Source organism: Arvicola amphibius, chromosome 5, assembly GCF_903992535.2.
Source record: "Arvicola amphibius chromosome 5, mArvAmp1.2, whole genome shotgun sequence".
Taxonomy (NCBI): domain Eukaryota; kingdom Metazoa; phylum Chordata; class Mammalia; order Rodentia; family Cricetidae; genus Arvicola; species Arvicola amphibius.
Window position 1 is genome coordinate 50,037,773 of NC_052051.1, and position 14,258 is coordinate 50,052,030.

At 44.2% G+C, this 14,258-nt stretch overlaps 2 protein-coding genes across 3 annotated transcripts in view; one reads left to right on the forward strand and one right to left on the reverse strand.

Moving 5' to 3' along the window:
• Shc4 (SHC adaptor protein 4) overlaps nucleotides 1–14,258 on the forward strand; it is a 94,517-nt gene that overhangs the window by 39,323 nt on the left and 40,936 nt on the right. For both annotated transcript variants that reach the window (XM_038331881.1, XM_038331880.1), the window contains exons 3-4: nucleotides 5,568–5,631; nucleotides 7,036–7,155. In XM_038331881.1, coding sequence (XP_038187809.1) covers nucleotides 5,568–5,631; nucleotides 7,036–7,155 — 184 coding nt within the window. The remainder of the gene's footprint in view (nucleotides 1–5,567; nucleotides 5,632–7,035; nucleotides 7,156–14,258) is intronic.
• Eid1 (EP300 interacting inhibitor of differentiation 1) lies at nucleotides 10,799–12,411 on the reverse strand. The gene has a single exon (XM_038331882.1). The coding sequence runs from the start codon at nucleotides 12,306–12,308 to the stop codon at nucleotides 11,832–11,834; it is 477 nt and encodes a 158-aa protein (XP_038187810.1). The 5' UTR covers nucleotides 12,309–12,411; the 3' UTR covers nucleotides 10,799–11,831.

The following is a 14,258-nucleotide window of genomic DNA, read 5'->3' on the forward strand; positions in this document are numbered from 1 at the left end:
TTTTTTGACAACAATCTGGAAAGGCTCTCGCTATGGTTGAAAGTTGAGTCTTATGTTTGTCTAGATAAAACCGAGGTGGGGGCAGGCATAATCGCTCTCTGCTGGGGGCGGTAAAGAACCTTAAACGAATCCCACTGGGTCCTTTACCTGGGGTTCCCCCTGCCCCCGCCCCCAGACTTAACTCTTCAGGAAACAGGAAAGCCAGAAAACAATTTCACTTGGCAGAGAGTTTGCTCTGTGGCGCCTTCCCCAAGAGACTGGCTGCAGTGTCCCGGACAGGGCTACTGTCTTCCAAACTTGAAGGGGGCGGGAGGTGGGGGAGGGAGGTCGGCTCTCCAACTGCAAGGCAACATGGCTTCCAGAGGAGGACAGCGGTTTAAGAGACAAAGATACAGGGAAAAAACAAAATCTAACGTAAGTCCTGCAGTGGGCAGAGTCCGGAAAGAAAGGTGGTTTTGTTTGGATGATTAGTTTGGGATTCGTGGAGATAGGCAAAATTTCTTTTTCTGTCTTCTGGCGTGGGCGGGGTTTTGCAGTCTCAACAGTAAAGCTTCAGCCACATTCTCACTCCCTTACATCAGCCCACGCTCCCTTTCCCTCTCACGTGGAGAATCAATAAACAAAGTGGCCACTGTTGGTGCTGTGCTCAGAGGCAGGCTCCCTCTCTGCACCCCCTTACCCCCCAGCCCCCAGCTCCTAAAGGCCTGTGCAGGGGTAGGGGGCGGGGAAGCCGGGTGGGTGGGCAGACAGGCAGAAGACAGCCTGATACTCTGGGCCCTGGAAGACGTCCTTTCCAGTCACCCCTACCTTTCTAGTCAGTGCCTTGGGCTTGGGGTGTGGCTGAGGCTCCCAAAGTCACCGAGAGTCACACTCATCCTTGGCAATGTACAGTGAATTTCTTGGTCTCTATCTCAGGGACAGAAAAGATCTTTGTGGGGAAGGGAAAAAAAAGCAACAAAATGCAGCAAATGTAGACGCCTTTGTCTCCCATGACTGGGATTCTGGGTTAGTTAGCACACATAGCAAGCAAAGAAAGCAGAAATGTGAAAGGTTATTTGGAAGCAATTTCTTGAATGTTTTCTGGGAGGCCAGGGTGGGGCACTGGTCTTTTAAATTTAAATAAAGTTTGTACAATAGGTCTTCATTTGGGAGAGACAGCCCATGGTTGATTTTGGAGTCTCAAATCCATGTGTGTGTGTGTGTGTGTGTGTGTGTGTGTGTGTGAGAGAGAGAGAGAGAGAGAGAGAGAGAGAGAGAGAGAGAGAGAGACAGTCCATAGCCCAGCTGGCCTTGAACTTTCAGCACTTCTCCTGTCTCTGCCCCATGAGTGCTGAAACTGTAGGTGTGTGCCATCACACGCATCCACAAATAAGTATTTTTCTAAAGCAAGTTCACAGGCACAAAGGTACAGGCTCTCTTCATTCGTTTGAGGACAGCTATAGTCAGAGATCTTCACACTCTAAGAAGACACAGGAAGCTCACTTGGCCTAAGTTGTATGAGCGTACCCTGTGCGAGCCTACTTGCCAGGGCTGGGAGGAAGCAAGTCAACTAGCCAAGCCTGTACCAGGTAGACATCTGCAGCTTTTTATCCCTTAGCAGCTGATGGTGGCCTCGCTGCTGTGAAGGGTTGTCCAGAGTGCAGACCCAGCTCTCCGGTGCCGGGTTTGTAAGCAAGGAACAGCACACATTGCTCTAGTCCCAGAGCTAAAGGCTCCTTCCCCTTCTTCCCTGCCCAGTGTGGGTCTGGATTTTCTCCCTGTCTCTGGCATCATTTGCTGCCTTATTAGAAGACAGTTAAACTTGGATTTGTTCAAGTTTAGATTCCTCTTTACAAAATGGAGTCAAATGCTTGCCTTGGAATGAAGTACACAGAGGCCAGACCAGAGAGTGAGCAACAAAGCAACCCTGGCCAGGGGAGTCAGTTTGTTAGTTCTGGCAAGCTGGAGAGCCAGGAATTCAGGGCTAGCCTGAGCTATACAATGAAATCTTGTCTCAAAAAACAACAGAAGCCAAACAAAACAAATAACAACCACCAAAAGTAGTTTTAAAAGATTGTTTATCTGCTAGGCGGTGGTGGCACACACCTTTAATTCCAGCACCTTGGAGCCAGAGGCAGGAGGATAGATCTCAGTGAGTTTGAGTCTGGTCTATAAAGCCAGTTCCAGTACAACCAGGACTGTTTCACAGAGAAACTCTGTCTCAAAAAAGTCTAAAAAAAAAAAAAAAAAAAAGTCCCCAAATGATTGTTTATCTAATCAACTTCAAATAGAAATAAAACATTATTTATATTGCTTATATCTAACTACAATAGAGTCAGAAACAAGAAATAATCCAGAACTAGAGAGATGGTGAAAAACACTTACTGCTTTTTCAAAAGATCATGATTTAATTCCCAGCACCGGTGGCTCACAACTGCCTGAAACTCCAGTTCCAGAAAATCTGATGTCTTCTTGCTTCTTAGCTCTGTGGATTTCTGCACATATATGGTATACACACACACACTCAGGCACACACATACCCATAAAAATTAAAATCAGTAATAAACACTTAAAAGAAAGAGAAATACTAAGCAGTAAGTCACAAATGCCGTAAATAATCCAAGTTAGTGTTTATACGCTTGTTTGCTTTTTGGAGACCATGTTGCTATGTAGCCCAGGCTGGCTGTGAATTCCCAACCTCTTTCAGGGACCAAGTGCTGGGCCCACAGGCTGGAAGCACAACAGCATGACCCCACAGCACTTTCTGTAGTGTTGTTTGTACAGGATGAGTGTAGCCAGCACGTCACGTTCGAACATCGACCCCTTCCCCTCTGCTTCATATGACTCTCCCCCAGGACTCCCGGAGTCTGAATACCTGACATTCCAAATCACAGCGCTTAGCTTTTGCATTTTATCTATCCCTTGGTTGTGGGTCAGTATTTTTACTCTAAAATTAAAAAAAATTTCTGTTACATACACAGTATTCAAGCATTTCAGCTCACATTCTTGCCCATCAAACTCTGATATTTGTTATTCTAAAATGTTTTACACTTCCATTGATTGATTGATTGATTGTGTATGGGGGGGCATGCATGTCACGGTGCACTTGTGGAGGTCAGAGGACAACTGGTAGGGGTCAGTTCTCTACTTCTACCATGTGGGCCCCAGGTGACAAATTCAGCCTCAAGGCTTGGGAGTAAATACCTTTATTAATGGAATAACCTCACAGGCCCAGTATTTGCCAGATTTTACCAAATTACTCCTTAGAATAATTGATAGGTCCCCAACCATGGATAAATACATTTGAACTAGAATTTTTCATTTTTTCTAAAAACCTATTTTGTATTTTTTTCTTTTTTTTCCTAATTTAAGTGAGCATGAGATATCTTGTAGTTTTTTTAAATTTTCAGTTTTAAAAGTATGATGCATATTAACCTTTTCCCATTTTTTTTTTGTTGTTGTTATTTGAGACAGTGTCTTGCTCTGTAGCTCAGGCTGGCCTAGAAACTGAAGCCCTTCTTTTCCGCCTCAGTCTCCTGAGTGCTAGGATGTGAACCTACCATAGCCGGCTTTGTTTTTCAAGACTGAACTTTTCTATTGTTGTGTAAGTGGTTTAATTCAGGGGATGGCACACTATGGCCCATCAGCCAGATCTGGTTGGCCCTTATTCCTAAAAATAAAGTTGTATTGGTACACAGTTGTGCTCACTTGTCTATATATTGTCTCAAGCATTAGCCCTCTGGCCTTTAACTGCTAATCTGTCCCTCAGCTTCCCACACCAGGCCCTAACACTGTCACAGACTTGAGCTCCCGTCATCCAGTACTAGATGCCTTCTTGTCCTTGCTCATACTTCTGTGTCCGTGATCCCAACCCCCACTCTTCCAGGATGGTTCACCTTCTGAGAGGGACTATTCTCTTTAAGTCAGAGTCACAATGCTAATTTCATTAGAAGATACGGACAGCTGATGTACAAGAACCAGACTGTTTGGGAAAACACTTTGCAGAACCACAAGGTACTGTATAAAAAAGAGGTGACTTCTACCACTAATTAGCAATGATTGTAGGTGGCAGCGTCCACCACCGTTCCTACTATTTTTTTCCAAACTGCTTGCCTGGCATTCCCAATGGCTGCCAGGAAGCGGACAGTCTTCCAATTCTTAAAATACTCTATTGAATTCTATCAATACAGCAAGGAAGCTAGGTGAGTTATTTTGGTGATCCCAGAGGTCATCGGGGATCAATTGTAAGCATCTCATCAATTCAAATAATCATTTAGGTGACTAAAATATCAAACATACAACCAAGCAAGAAAGCCTAAACATCTGCATCATCCTTCAGTCAGTTCCAGAAAACAAAGCTTGGACTATCAGAGGAACATTAAATATGGCCTCCCAAGAGAATACTGACCCAAAGAGCAGTCCTTTCCCCTGCTGAGTTCCACAGGCAGTCACGTGAAAGGAGACCTCGGGAGAAAGTTTCATTTATTCAGAGAAAACCAGAGATTCTGAGCCAAAACATTTTATGTAGAAATGATGCCCAGAAACTTTGGAAATTCTGCTCACTTCTGCAATGTAAGTTAGAACACGGAGCTCCAACCTGTACTAACTGACTTTTCAGAAGCATGTCTGCCAGCTTTTGCTCTGATGGCTCCTCCCTTTGGATCATCATAAACTATATTAAAAAGCTACAATACAGTATTATGTGTATGTACAGATGCAATTTGTTAATTTTAACAACGATCTTTTCCCTTTGCATTGTGAACAAGCTGGGTGGTCCACTTATAGAGGGAAGCCTGGTTGGTTATGAACGAATGCTCAACCCTGGACCAGAAGCTTCTCATTATAACCCCTTCTGGGGAGGTGGTGTCTGCTCCTTAGCTACCTCTGTTAACCAGCAACTCTTATTTATTAATAGTGCTGCCTGTTCCTCAGGAAGTGCAGTATACAGTAAGGTCAGAAAATAAGCAAAGGAGAGAACTCAGGAAGTACAGTATACAGTAAGGTCAGAAAACAAGCAAAGAAGAAAACTTGAAATTGATTTTTTTTTTTTTTTTGCTCTGTGAAATTACATGAGAGTTCAATGGCTTGCAGCAATAGCTGAGTCAATATGACTCCATTTGAGACCACCTTGAAGTTCAATGCTTTCCTTATCCCTCATAAACTTCCTCTACTGTCAGATTCATTCATATTTAATTGTGTTTTGTGGTGAAATATTACGACCTTTATTCACCATGGTGAGGATTTTGCTCAGGGTAGAATTGTGATTTATTCCAAAAAAACGGTTTGCCCTTGCTTGTTAAAAATCAGCATCACCGTAAACTAAACCTGAAAATCCAAAGGGAGGGGAAAGACCAATAAAGCGAATCATAGAACTCTTAGGAAGACAATTTTTCAGTATTAGAGCGCTGCTAAGATTTCCTGGGTTTGAGCTGCAGAAAAACTAAGTGCAGTGCCTTATATGTGGGACTGAGCTAAAATCATATGTCAGCTACCCCGCTGTCCTTTCTGAACGCTCTCTTGAATGCTGGTCTCGATGACTTCCAGACCACAGGTGGGATACTAAGACTTTCTACGGTTTCTGTCTTTAGGGAAGCAATAAGCCGCCTGTGTGATGCTGTCCCTGGGGTCCATGGAGCTGTTAAAAAGCGAAAGGTGAATATTTCCATGAGCTTTTTGTTTTATGTCACCTTAACTATGGCAAAATGGTATAAAAGTGGTCATTGTATTCCTGGACGTCTTTAATTTTTTTTTGTGGTCCCTTTTTTGTCTGAGAATTTTATGTATGTGTGTGCATGTTTGAATGTGGGTGTGGATGTGTGTACACATATGCTTGTGGTTGTGGCAGCTCGTGTCCCTCCACCTGCATTATTTATTTGTTTATTTGTTTGTTTTCTTGTTTTGGAGACAGGGTCTTTTACTGGCCTTGGACTTGCCAAGTAGGCTAAGCTAGCTGGCCACTGAGCTCAGGGAATCTGTCTCTGCCCTCCACTATAGAGACTACAGTCACGCACATCCTCCTCCTCCTCCTCTTCCTCCTCCTCCTCCTCTCTCTCTCTCTCTCTCTCTCTCTCTCTCTCTGTGTGTGTGTGTGTGAATGCATGTGTTCTGAGGGTGGAAGCTGGGACCTTGGCTGAGCTAGACAGCTGGGGAGATCCCCAGTGTGAGAGTTTCCACGACCTCAGCTATAGAGGTGGAGGGATATAACCAACTCCTGAAAGTCTTTCTTTTACCTTCACATATGTGCTGTGACATGCACATGCCAACATTCATAAACACACTTTGGTACACATAAACTGATAATAATAATTAAAAATAAAAATTGTCTAGCATACATGATTTCTGAAAACTTACTAATGGTGAAAGCCCATTTGCATACTAATGAGGATATGCTTATCAGTCTCCATATAAAGAGTTCAATTTTGGCAGCATATTTGATAATGCAGACTAGAGAACATCTTATACAATCTTCAGATTTAATGGACATTCTATTTTGTGACGGAAGTGACTGAGATGACACTTCATACAAATATGTAGCCCTGAGTGGCAGAAGTGTGTCTAGGACCATTTCAGAAATTCCTTGAAATTTTGACCCAATCTCAAGCCAAAATTCCCTTACTGGTATTTTATGAAACTCAAGTGAATGATTCAAACAACAACTTTTCCTTAATAATCCAGCATTGGAATATAATGCAACACAAAGATAAAATAATTTGATACCCATATGCTAAGGAACGATAGCTGGAAAATAATGTGTCTTCTTCTCTGCTGTAGACAAACCACTATTTTTCCTAAGAGCAGAGACTGGAAGTGCGGTGAAGTACTGCGATGTCCATAGCATGACATCGTCTCTGATCTGTGCCAAGATGTCTCAGGCAGCATGCCCTGGCACTGCTCATCTGACACACACACTCTGATACCCACGTGTCCCGCGAAGAGCCGGGGCTTTGGTGAAGTCCTACCGCACAACCATTCCGGCCCGCTTGGTTTAGAGACAATGAAACAGAGAGGAGGTAGTACACATTCATAACTTACAGAGATGCTTTGCTATTTTTAAAGGCTCCCGTTAAGTCCCTGTCAACGGTTCTTGGCAAAAGCAATCTTCAGTTTTCAGGAATGAATATAAAACTGACCGTGTCGACATGCAGCCTCGTACTGATGAACCTTGACAACCAACAGGTAAGGTAGCCAATGATTATAATTTGGCATATTTTTTTTTCCTGGAAGTCTGTGGTTAGTAAGAGAATAAGGTGTCAGAGTGTGCTTACGATTTGAGAAGCCACAAAGAGAAAAATTGCCCAAGATTTTTGCACTCAGCAATTAGAGTTCCTAACCGTGTTACTATTGCTGTGGAGTTTGTCTACAAAACCACTTATTGCACCTCACTGGTTCTGTATAAGGAACCAAAGATAAAGGACATAGCTAATATTGTTTGCCAGTTAATATTCCTGATGTGGTTATTGAACTGAGGTCAGATGAAGGACAAAGAGCAAAGGTGCTGTTGGGGTTTGCATGGGGTTAATGTGCTATAGAATTTTCTCCAGGCATGGGGGACTAGACAACACTTACCGCCTCTCCTCATAAGGTCCCACTGACAAATTGTACAGTTCCCCAAAGTTTACCCCTGGGAACTAAGGAAGTTGGCTCACTTACAAAGCATAGGTGAAGGGTTATAGGCAGGAGCATGGATAGCCTTGAAACAGTCACACTGAGAAGTCTGCACCCAGTATGGATGGTGACTCTCCTATGGCTGTGTGGATAGAGCCCGGACCTAAGTCCTTCTCACCTTATGGAGTCCTAGCCCCTCTCCGAGAACACGTGCAATCAGGGCAGAATTGCATTCAACTAGCTGGGAGGAGTCGCTGGATACTCTGGATGCTCTACTGAGGGTCCCGTGACCCTCCCTGCCCTTCTTTCTTGCGAGGGAATGTCAAGTTTTGTTGACTGATCTTTCGCAAATGGGTCCACTGGATTCTTGAAGATGAAGGCAGTTTGGCTCAGAGAAGAGCCCCCAACAAAAGCAGCTAACTGTAATGTGTGCACGAAGTGTTACCGTCCAGGCCTTTTAGTTGAATGGTAAGATGTAACAGCGTGGACATGATTTTCCTTTCATGATCTGTAATGCTAAGGTCTGCCTGGGTTTTCCTGCAAAGCTTACTCACTAGAGAACCACTCTACTGCAACACATGTAAAAGAGGCACAGACACTGGGCTAAACATGCACGGGAACTACAGTGAAAGCTGCTCAAGCCAGGTTATTTATTAAACATTTTGGAGCCTGATGTTGCTCTTTGCGTAATATACAGTAACTGGGCTGTTCCTATGGGGAGTACTGTTTACCAAATGGATGGCTCATTGGTGACCTCTGGGTCACAGTACCTATTTACAAGGCTCCTTGCCTCATTTGAATGCTGTTATAAGGTCATTAAGTGAGGTAACGAATGCAAATCACTTAGCACAATGCTGGCAATGTGGTGCCCGATATTGTTTACTCGTTCTTTCTGCAAGGCCCTTTTTTCAGGTACATTCCTAGCACTCAAGAAGCCAAAAGCATAATATACAAAGCCGTCAACAACTTCGTTGTTGCTTTTTTCTAATGATGAAATGTACAGCTCACTTAGTAGTTTGAAATAGCTCAGAGGACACTGTTAACTATGAAACAATGCAATAGTCATGGTTGGTGGGTGTTGCTTATATATCCAAGTGTAGGTGATGCCATAGTGAGCACAGTGCTGCATAGTTTGGAGGGGCAAAGGCGGAAGATGCAACCCAAGTGAAATTTCATCCATTCATCCATTCTGACCTCAGGGTATTTGCATGTGAAAACTGCAGTTCTGGTTTTACTTGCATATGGTACCACAGGGACTCGTTGTGTTTAGGGTTGATGTCTCATTCATTGTACTACACCAATTACTTACCGTTTTTAAAAGGCAAAGCTGGAGATAGCCTGGTGACAGCCTCATGTGCAGAATCTAACCATCAGTTTTTGTTTGCTTTTGAGACAGTCTCTCTATGGTAGTCCTGGAATTTGCTATGTAGACCAGGCTAGCCTTGAACTCAGCGATCCTGTCTCTCCCTTCTGAGCGTGGGGATTAAAGGTGTATGCCACCACCTCTGGCTAATTGTTTTTGAATGACCCTTTCCAAGGGGAGACTAAAGAGAATTGGGAGGTGTCAACAATGGGGTTGTGGTGCACATGGTGTGAGGCTGCCCAGCCTGTCTCTTCTCTCCACTATTCTTCTTTAGCCGTAGCAGTTAGAGGTGTGTTGTATGACTTTTGCTGGGGAGATGTCAACAAACACCTGTTTGCACCAGGTAAGGCTCCGGTGGCAGACCCATCAGTTCCACCCAAACCTAGCTCAGCGAGCAGTGAGTTTATCGGGCCTATTTATAGCAGATGGGTGAGGGGTTACTTAAAAGTGCATGGATGACCTCAAAGGCTCAGGGAAAAAATAAAGACCTATCCTGCATGGATGAGGACTCACAAAAGTTGCATCTCTGGGGCTCTCTGCACAACTAGCCTAGCTAGGCTGTTTAGAGACTCCTCTACCCATTGTGACTGCTTGCAGTCATGGGCAGGGGCCTCTGGAATCATGCAAGTTTTAGATTTTGAGATTTGTTTCATATATACCATGAAAAGAACAGTTAAAATGTTCAGGGGATGAAGTTAGTGGAGGAGTCCTCATGGATATAGCACGAGCAAATGACTAGTTAACTATTGAAAATGAAATTTAAGAGAATACGGGCTGGTGAGATAGGCTACCAAGCCTGATTACCTGTTTGATTCCCAGGTACGCATGGTGGGAAGAGAGAACCAACTCCTTAAGGCTATCCTTTGACCTCTGCTTGCTACGGCAGGCACCCTCCCCACATACACACAAATACCAAGTGCATGGCTCCTCCTAACTTTCAAGATATACTTTGGTCCCCAAACTTACATTCAACTTTGTGGACACTGTCATTACTTTTCCAGGGGAGGTGTGAGCAATTTATCCCAAATAGACACCAATAAATCAAATCGATGATTCCCCCAAGGTCAACTAGTCAGTCAGTGAATTTACTGGGTGAGTAAAGACAGCTGGGGGTTACTCAGTGTTTATAGCTGCACTACAGGTCATATCCTAACATGAGTGGCAACCTCCCAAATGTCAGTTAAACAGAGTCCCATGTCAGGTAGCTTCCCCCTTCCATGTATTTCAGCACCTATTGCAACCACATGCAACTGGGGCAGAATCACGAATAGGTGCTATGCAGGAGCAGGAGGGCGGACTAGAACCTCAGGACTAACTACAACCCTTGGGGCAGTTATTCCCCTCCCTCCACCAAATGGGCTCCTGAGCTCAAACTCGGGGCATCGGGCTTGGCTGTAGGGCAGAAAGTGCCTTTGCCCACTGAGCCATCTCATCAGCCCAACCTCCCAAACAAAATGAATGTAAAACAAATAAAAAAAAAAAAAAACCTCACGAAACCCTTAGTTAACCTACTGTCTTAATTGCCATCACGACACAGGAACACTCAGGACTTCTTTAGATGTGCTAATATATTCATTTTTCTTGGCAAGACCTTGGATGCAATTACCACTCAAGGAACTTCAGCATCTTCTCCAAATAACCCAAAGCACAGAGCGGTTTCCGCTGGCTGGTCAATTCTTTCAGAAAATTCTTCAGTTTACTTAATCTTAACCTTCTCAGAATCCATTTGTCAGGTAATTGAAAATGGTTCGTTTACACTGTAAGCACTAGCTGTTTAAATCTTAAGATGCATGCAATGTAAAGGAATTTTATATAAAGTTATGTATGCAAAGTTATTAGACAAAACAAAAATACACATAACAGGAAAATTTATTGTCTCCAATGCTGGTGCATAAGGACTAACAAGCATAATTAGAAGGAGGGAGAGAAAGAGAGGGAGAGAGAAGAGAATATAAGTATAGGTACCCAGGTGGACTTCTGAGCAGATTGAAAACCTTCAAAGTTTGACAACATAATAGCTCATAAAATCTTTTATAGATACAGGTAGAATTTCCTTGTTCTTGACAATTTTCACAAACAGTTCTTACAGTATGAAGTTCAACTATAGTCTTACCATCTGTCAAGGTAAAAAAACAGCAAGCAAAATGTCCCTAGTATAAAAGGGTATTAGAAAGTTTTTCTTTGGGCTTTCCCACACATTTTAATGGATGAACTTAAAACTTTAAAAAGACATCTTGGTTGTTTTTTTAACTTTAAAAATCATCACAATGGATTTTTTCCAAATTACAGATCACAGTAGCTTTATAAATCATGAAGATACAAGTGCAGTCAAAATTCCAGTAGCTTCTGTAACACATTTTAAGATAATAGTACACATGATAACACGTCTACACTTATACACGCATAATTACTTTGCTTATCCTTTGGGGTTGAATACTCAATCTTAAATCTCAAATTCAGCTTTTGATAACTGATTTACATAAACCACAAAACAGAATCTGGAAAATTTTCTCAACAGGCTTTCAGTTCGAATCAAAGTTATCTTGTGGATGTATTTTTTTCCCTTATTCTTTCATTGGATTCTTGTATTGGCAGTCACGATTTTCTCTTGCAAAACCATCTTTACAAGCTTAACACGAGAAAGTTCTCCGACGCAAGGAAAATCATCTCGTTCAACAGTCTGAGCCAGAGCTTTGTGCTGAGCCCCTTCTTCCTTGATTCTCCTTTTCCACAACTGCACGGTCACTCACTGTCTTGTCTTCTACTCCGAGAAACAAAAACCGTTATTTTTTTGTGTGTGCACAAAACTATTTGGAATGAACCCAAAAATAGCAGAATGTTGAATCTCTCCCTCTCAGGTAGTTTCCTCCTCTTTCGTCAGCATTTACTCTCGATCAATGATCTCATCACAGCCGAGCTCTTCGGTCAGTCGATTGACAACCATCAGCGAAAACAGCTCTTCGATAAAAGCTAGCTGGTCGAAAGGGCTCTTCTCGCACCGCGCCTGAAAGCCGCCATCCAGGGCATCGCCGGCTCGCGCCGTTCTCAGGAACACCTTGTTGGCTTCCTCCAGCGCGGCAGACACCCTGTGCATCGCGCCGCTCCAGCGCTCCTCTTCCGGGAAGTCGTAGTCGTCCTCCCAGTCATCAAACTCGTCGCCCTCCAGGTCTGCGCCAGCCTCGGGGAACAGGCCGCGCTGGGCGCGGGCGGACGGCGCGGCCTCCTCCTCCATGGGGCCCTCCTCCGCGGCCGGCCCGCGGGCCCCGCGGCCTACCTCCATGTCGCCCTCGCCGGGCAGCACGTCCATTTGCAGCTCGTTGCTTTCTTCGTACAGCTCGCAAAGCTCTGCCATCTCCGCCATGGTGGATGCTACTTAACGCAGCCAGGCAAAAAAAGCTTCCACGGAGACGGACGCGCGAACGGGCGTGGCGCGCGTGCGCAGGCAAGTGGGCGGGCGCGGCACGCGAGCGCGCGAGCAGGCGTGGCACGCGTGCGCAGAGGACGGGGCCGGCCTGGTGCGCGAGCGGGAGTGCGTGCGCAGGCGAGTGGGCATGCGTGACGCGAGTGCGGGGCACGGGGCACGCGCGCAAACGAGTAGGCGGGCGTGGTGCGCGTGCCAGCACCGCGCGCGTGCGCAGGGAGTCGGTGGCCTGGCGTCCGGTGGGCGTGGTGCGCGTGCACGAGCTCTATTTTTCTGCCCCCAGACCCCCAACCCCTTCTCCGATACCCCCAGGGTCTGGGTGGGCTCCGGAGGTCGCTGCTGGGTCTGGACCTTCCGCCTGCAGACCCGCTCGAAGTTCCTTGATCAGAGCTTGCTTTTCCGCACTTCCCACGTCGCTGCAAGCCGGAAAGCACCCGGTTCTGAGACAGACAGCCGCCTCTCCCCCATCTCCCTGCCTTCCCAGCATCCTGTCAGTCATCCTCCTCCCTGCCTCAACAGCATCCTCTGTCAGTCATCCATCCTTCTCCCTGCCTCCCCAGCATCCCCTGTCAGTCATCCTTCTCTCTGCCTCAACAGCATCCCCAGTAACCACTACCGCTCATCATTTCAAAGCCACCTAGCCAGCCGGACTGAGTTGTGTGAAAATTCAACTTTCCATTTTTTTTTCTTCTAACTATACTGAAGTTGACCCTAATCTAGGACAAATTGTGTGTGTGTGTGTGTGTGTGTGCTCTTGCACTTGCTCTACAAACTTAAGCTGCAGTGTTTGAGAATATTCACACCCTTGCCACCAGTTGTTTTATTGAATTAATAAAATTAAATTTCAGTTTTTATCAATGTGTTATCTTTTATGTGTATGGATGTTTTACTTGCATGTAATGTCCATGTGCCACGAGTGTGCATGGCCTGCAGAGACCAGAAGAAGGAGCTGATCTCCTGGAAATGAGGTCACAGCTGTGCACTGCCCTATGAGTGCTGGGATTCAAACTCTGGTCCTTAGTGTGAGCAGTCGATGGTGTTTACTGCTAAGCCAGCTCTCCAGCCCTGACTTATATCCTTATAATCTTTCTATAGCTTTAATTTATTGGAGGACAATTATCTTTCAGTAGGTATAGGGAACATTTGCTTTCTTTCAATACATTTATAGGCCTTACTATATGTTTGTTTTGCTGATTTGTAGGAATTCTTTGAAAATGTATCAATATATTGTTTTTCATTTTACAAATATATTCTTCGAGTCTATATGCTTAAGGAATCTTATATAAAACTTTTTAAATTAGTTTGTATGTAACCAAATAATTTGTTTTCTATCTCTCTTTTTGTGCTATTAAGATGGATTTTCCAACTACAGTAATATGCCTTGCTACTTGACAAGGTAAACCTTGTCCACTTGTTTAAAAAAAATGCCCTAGTCTTTTTATATTTATTCTTCCATATACATTTTAAAAACAGCTTGAAAAGTGACACTAATGACTGGTAGAATTTCATGGTATTTGTAAATTAGTTTAGGGAACAATTATTGACATCTTTATAATATTGCCTTCATATCCATAAAGTGATATGTATCTTTCTACTTAAGTAGATTTAAATTTTTATTCTTGAGGATTTCATACATTTATATAATGCTATAGGATCCTATTCACTTTCCCATTTCCATCCACCAACTCCCCTCAAACCTCACAACATATCACATCCTCTCCAAAATTAATATTCTCTTGTTTTTTTTTAATGACCCACTAAGTCCACTTAGTGCTGCCCATATGTGCTTGAGTGGGAGGCCATTCACTGGAGCATGGGCTACCTACCCGTTACCATCCTTCCAAAGAAGACTGGTTCTTCTAGAAGTCATCACCTGCTAATGGCTCCTCA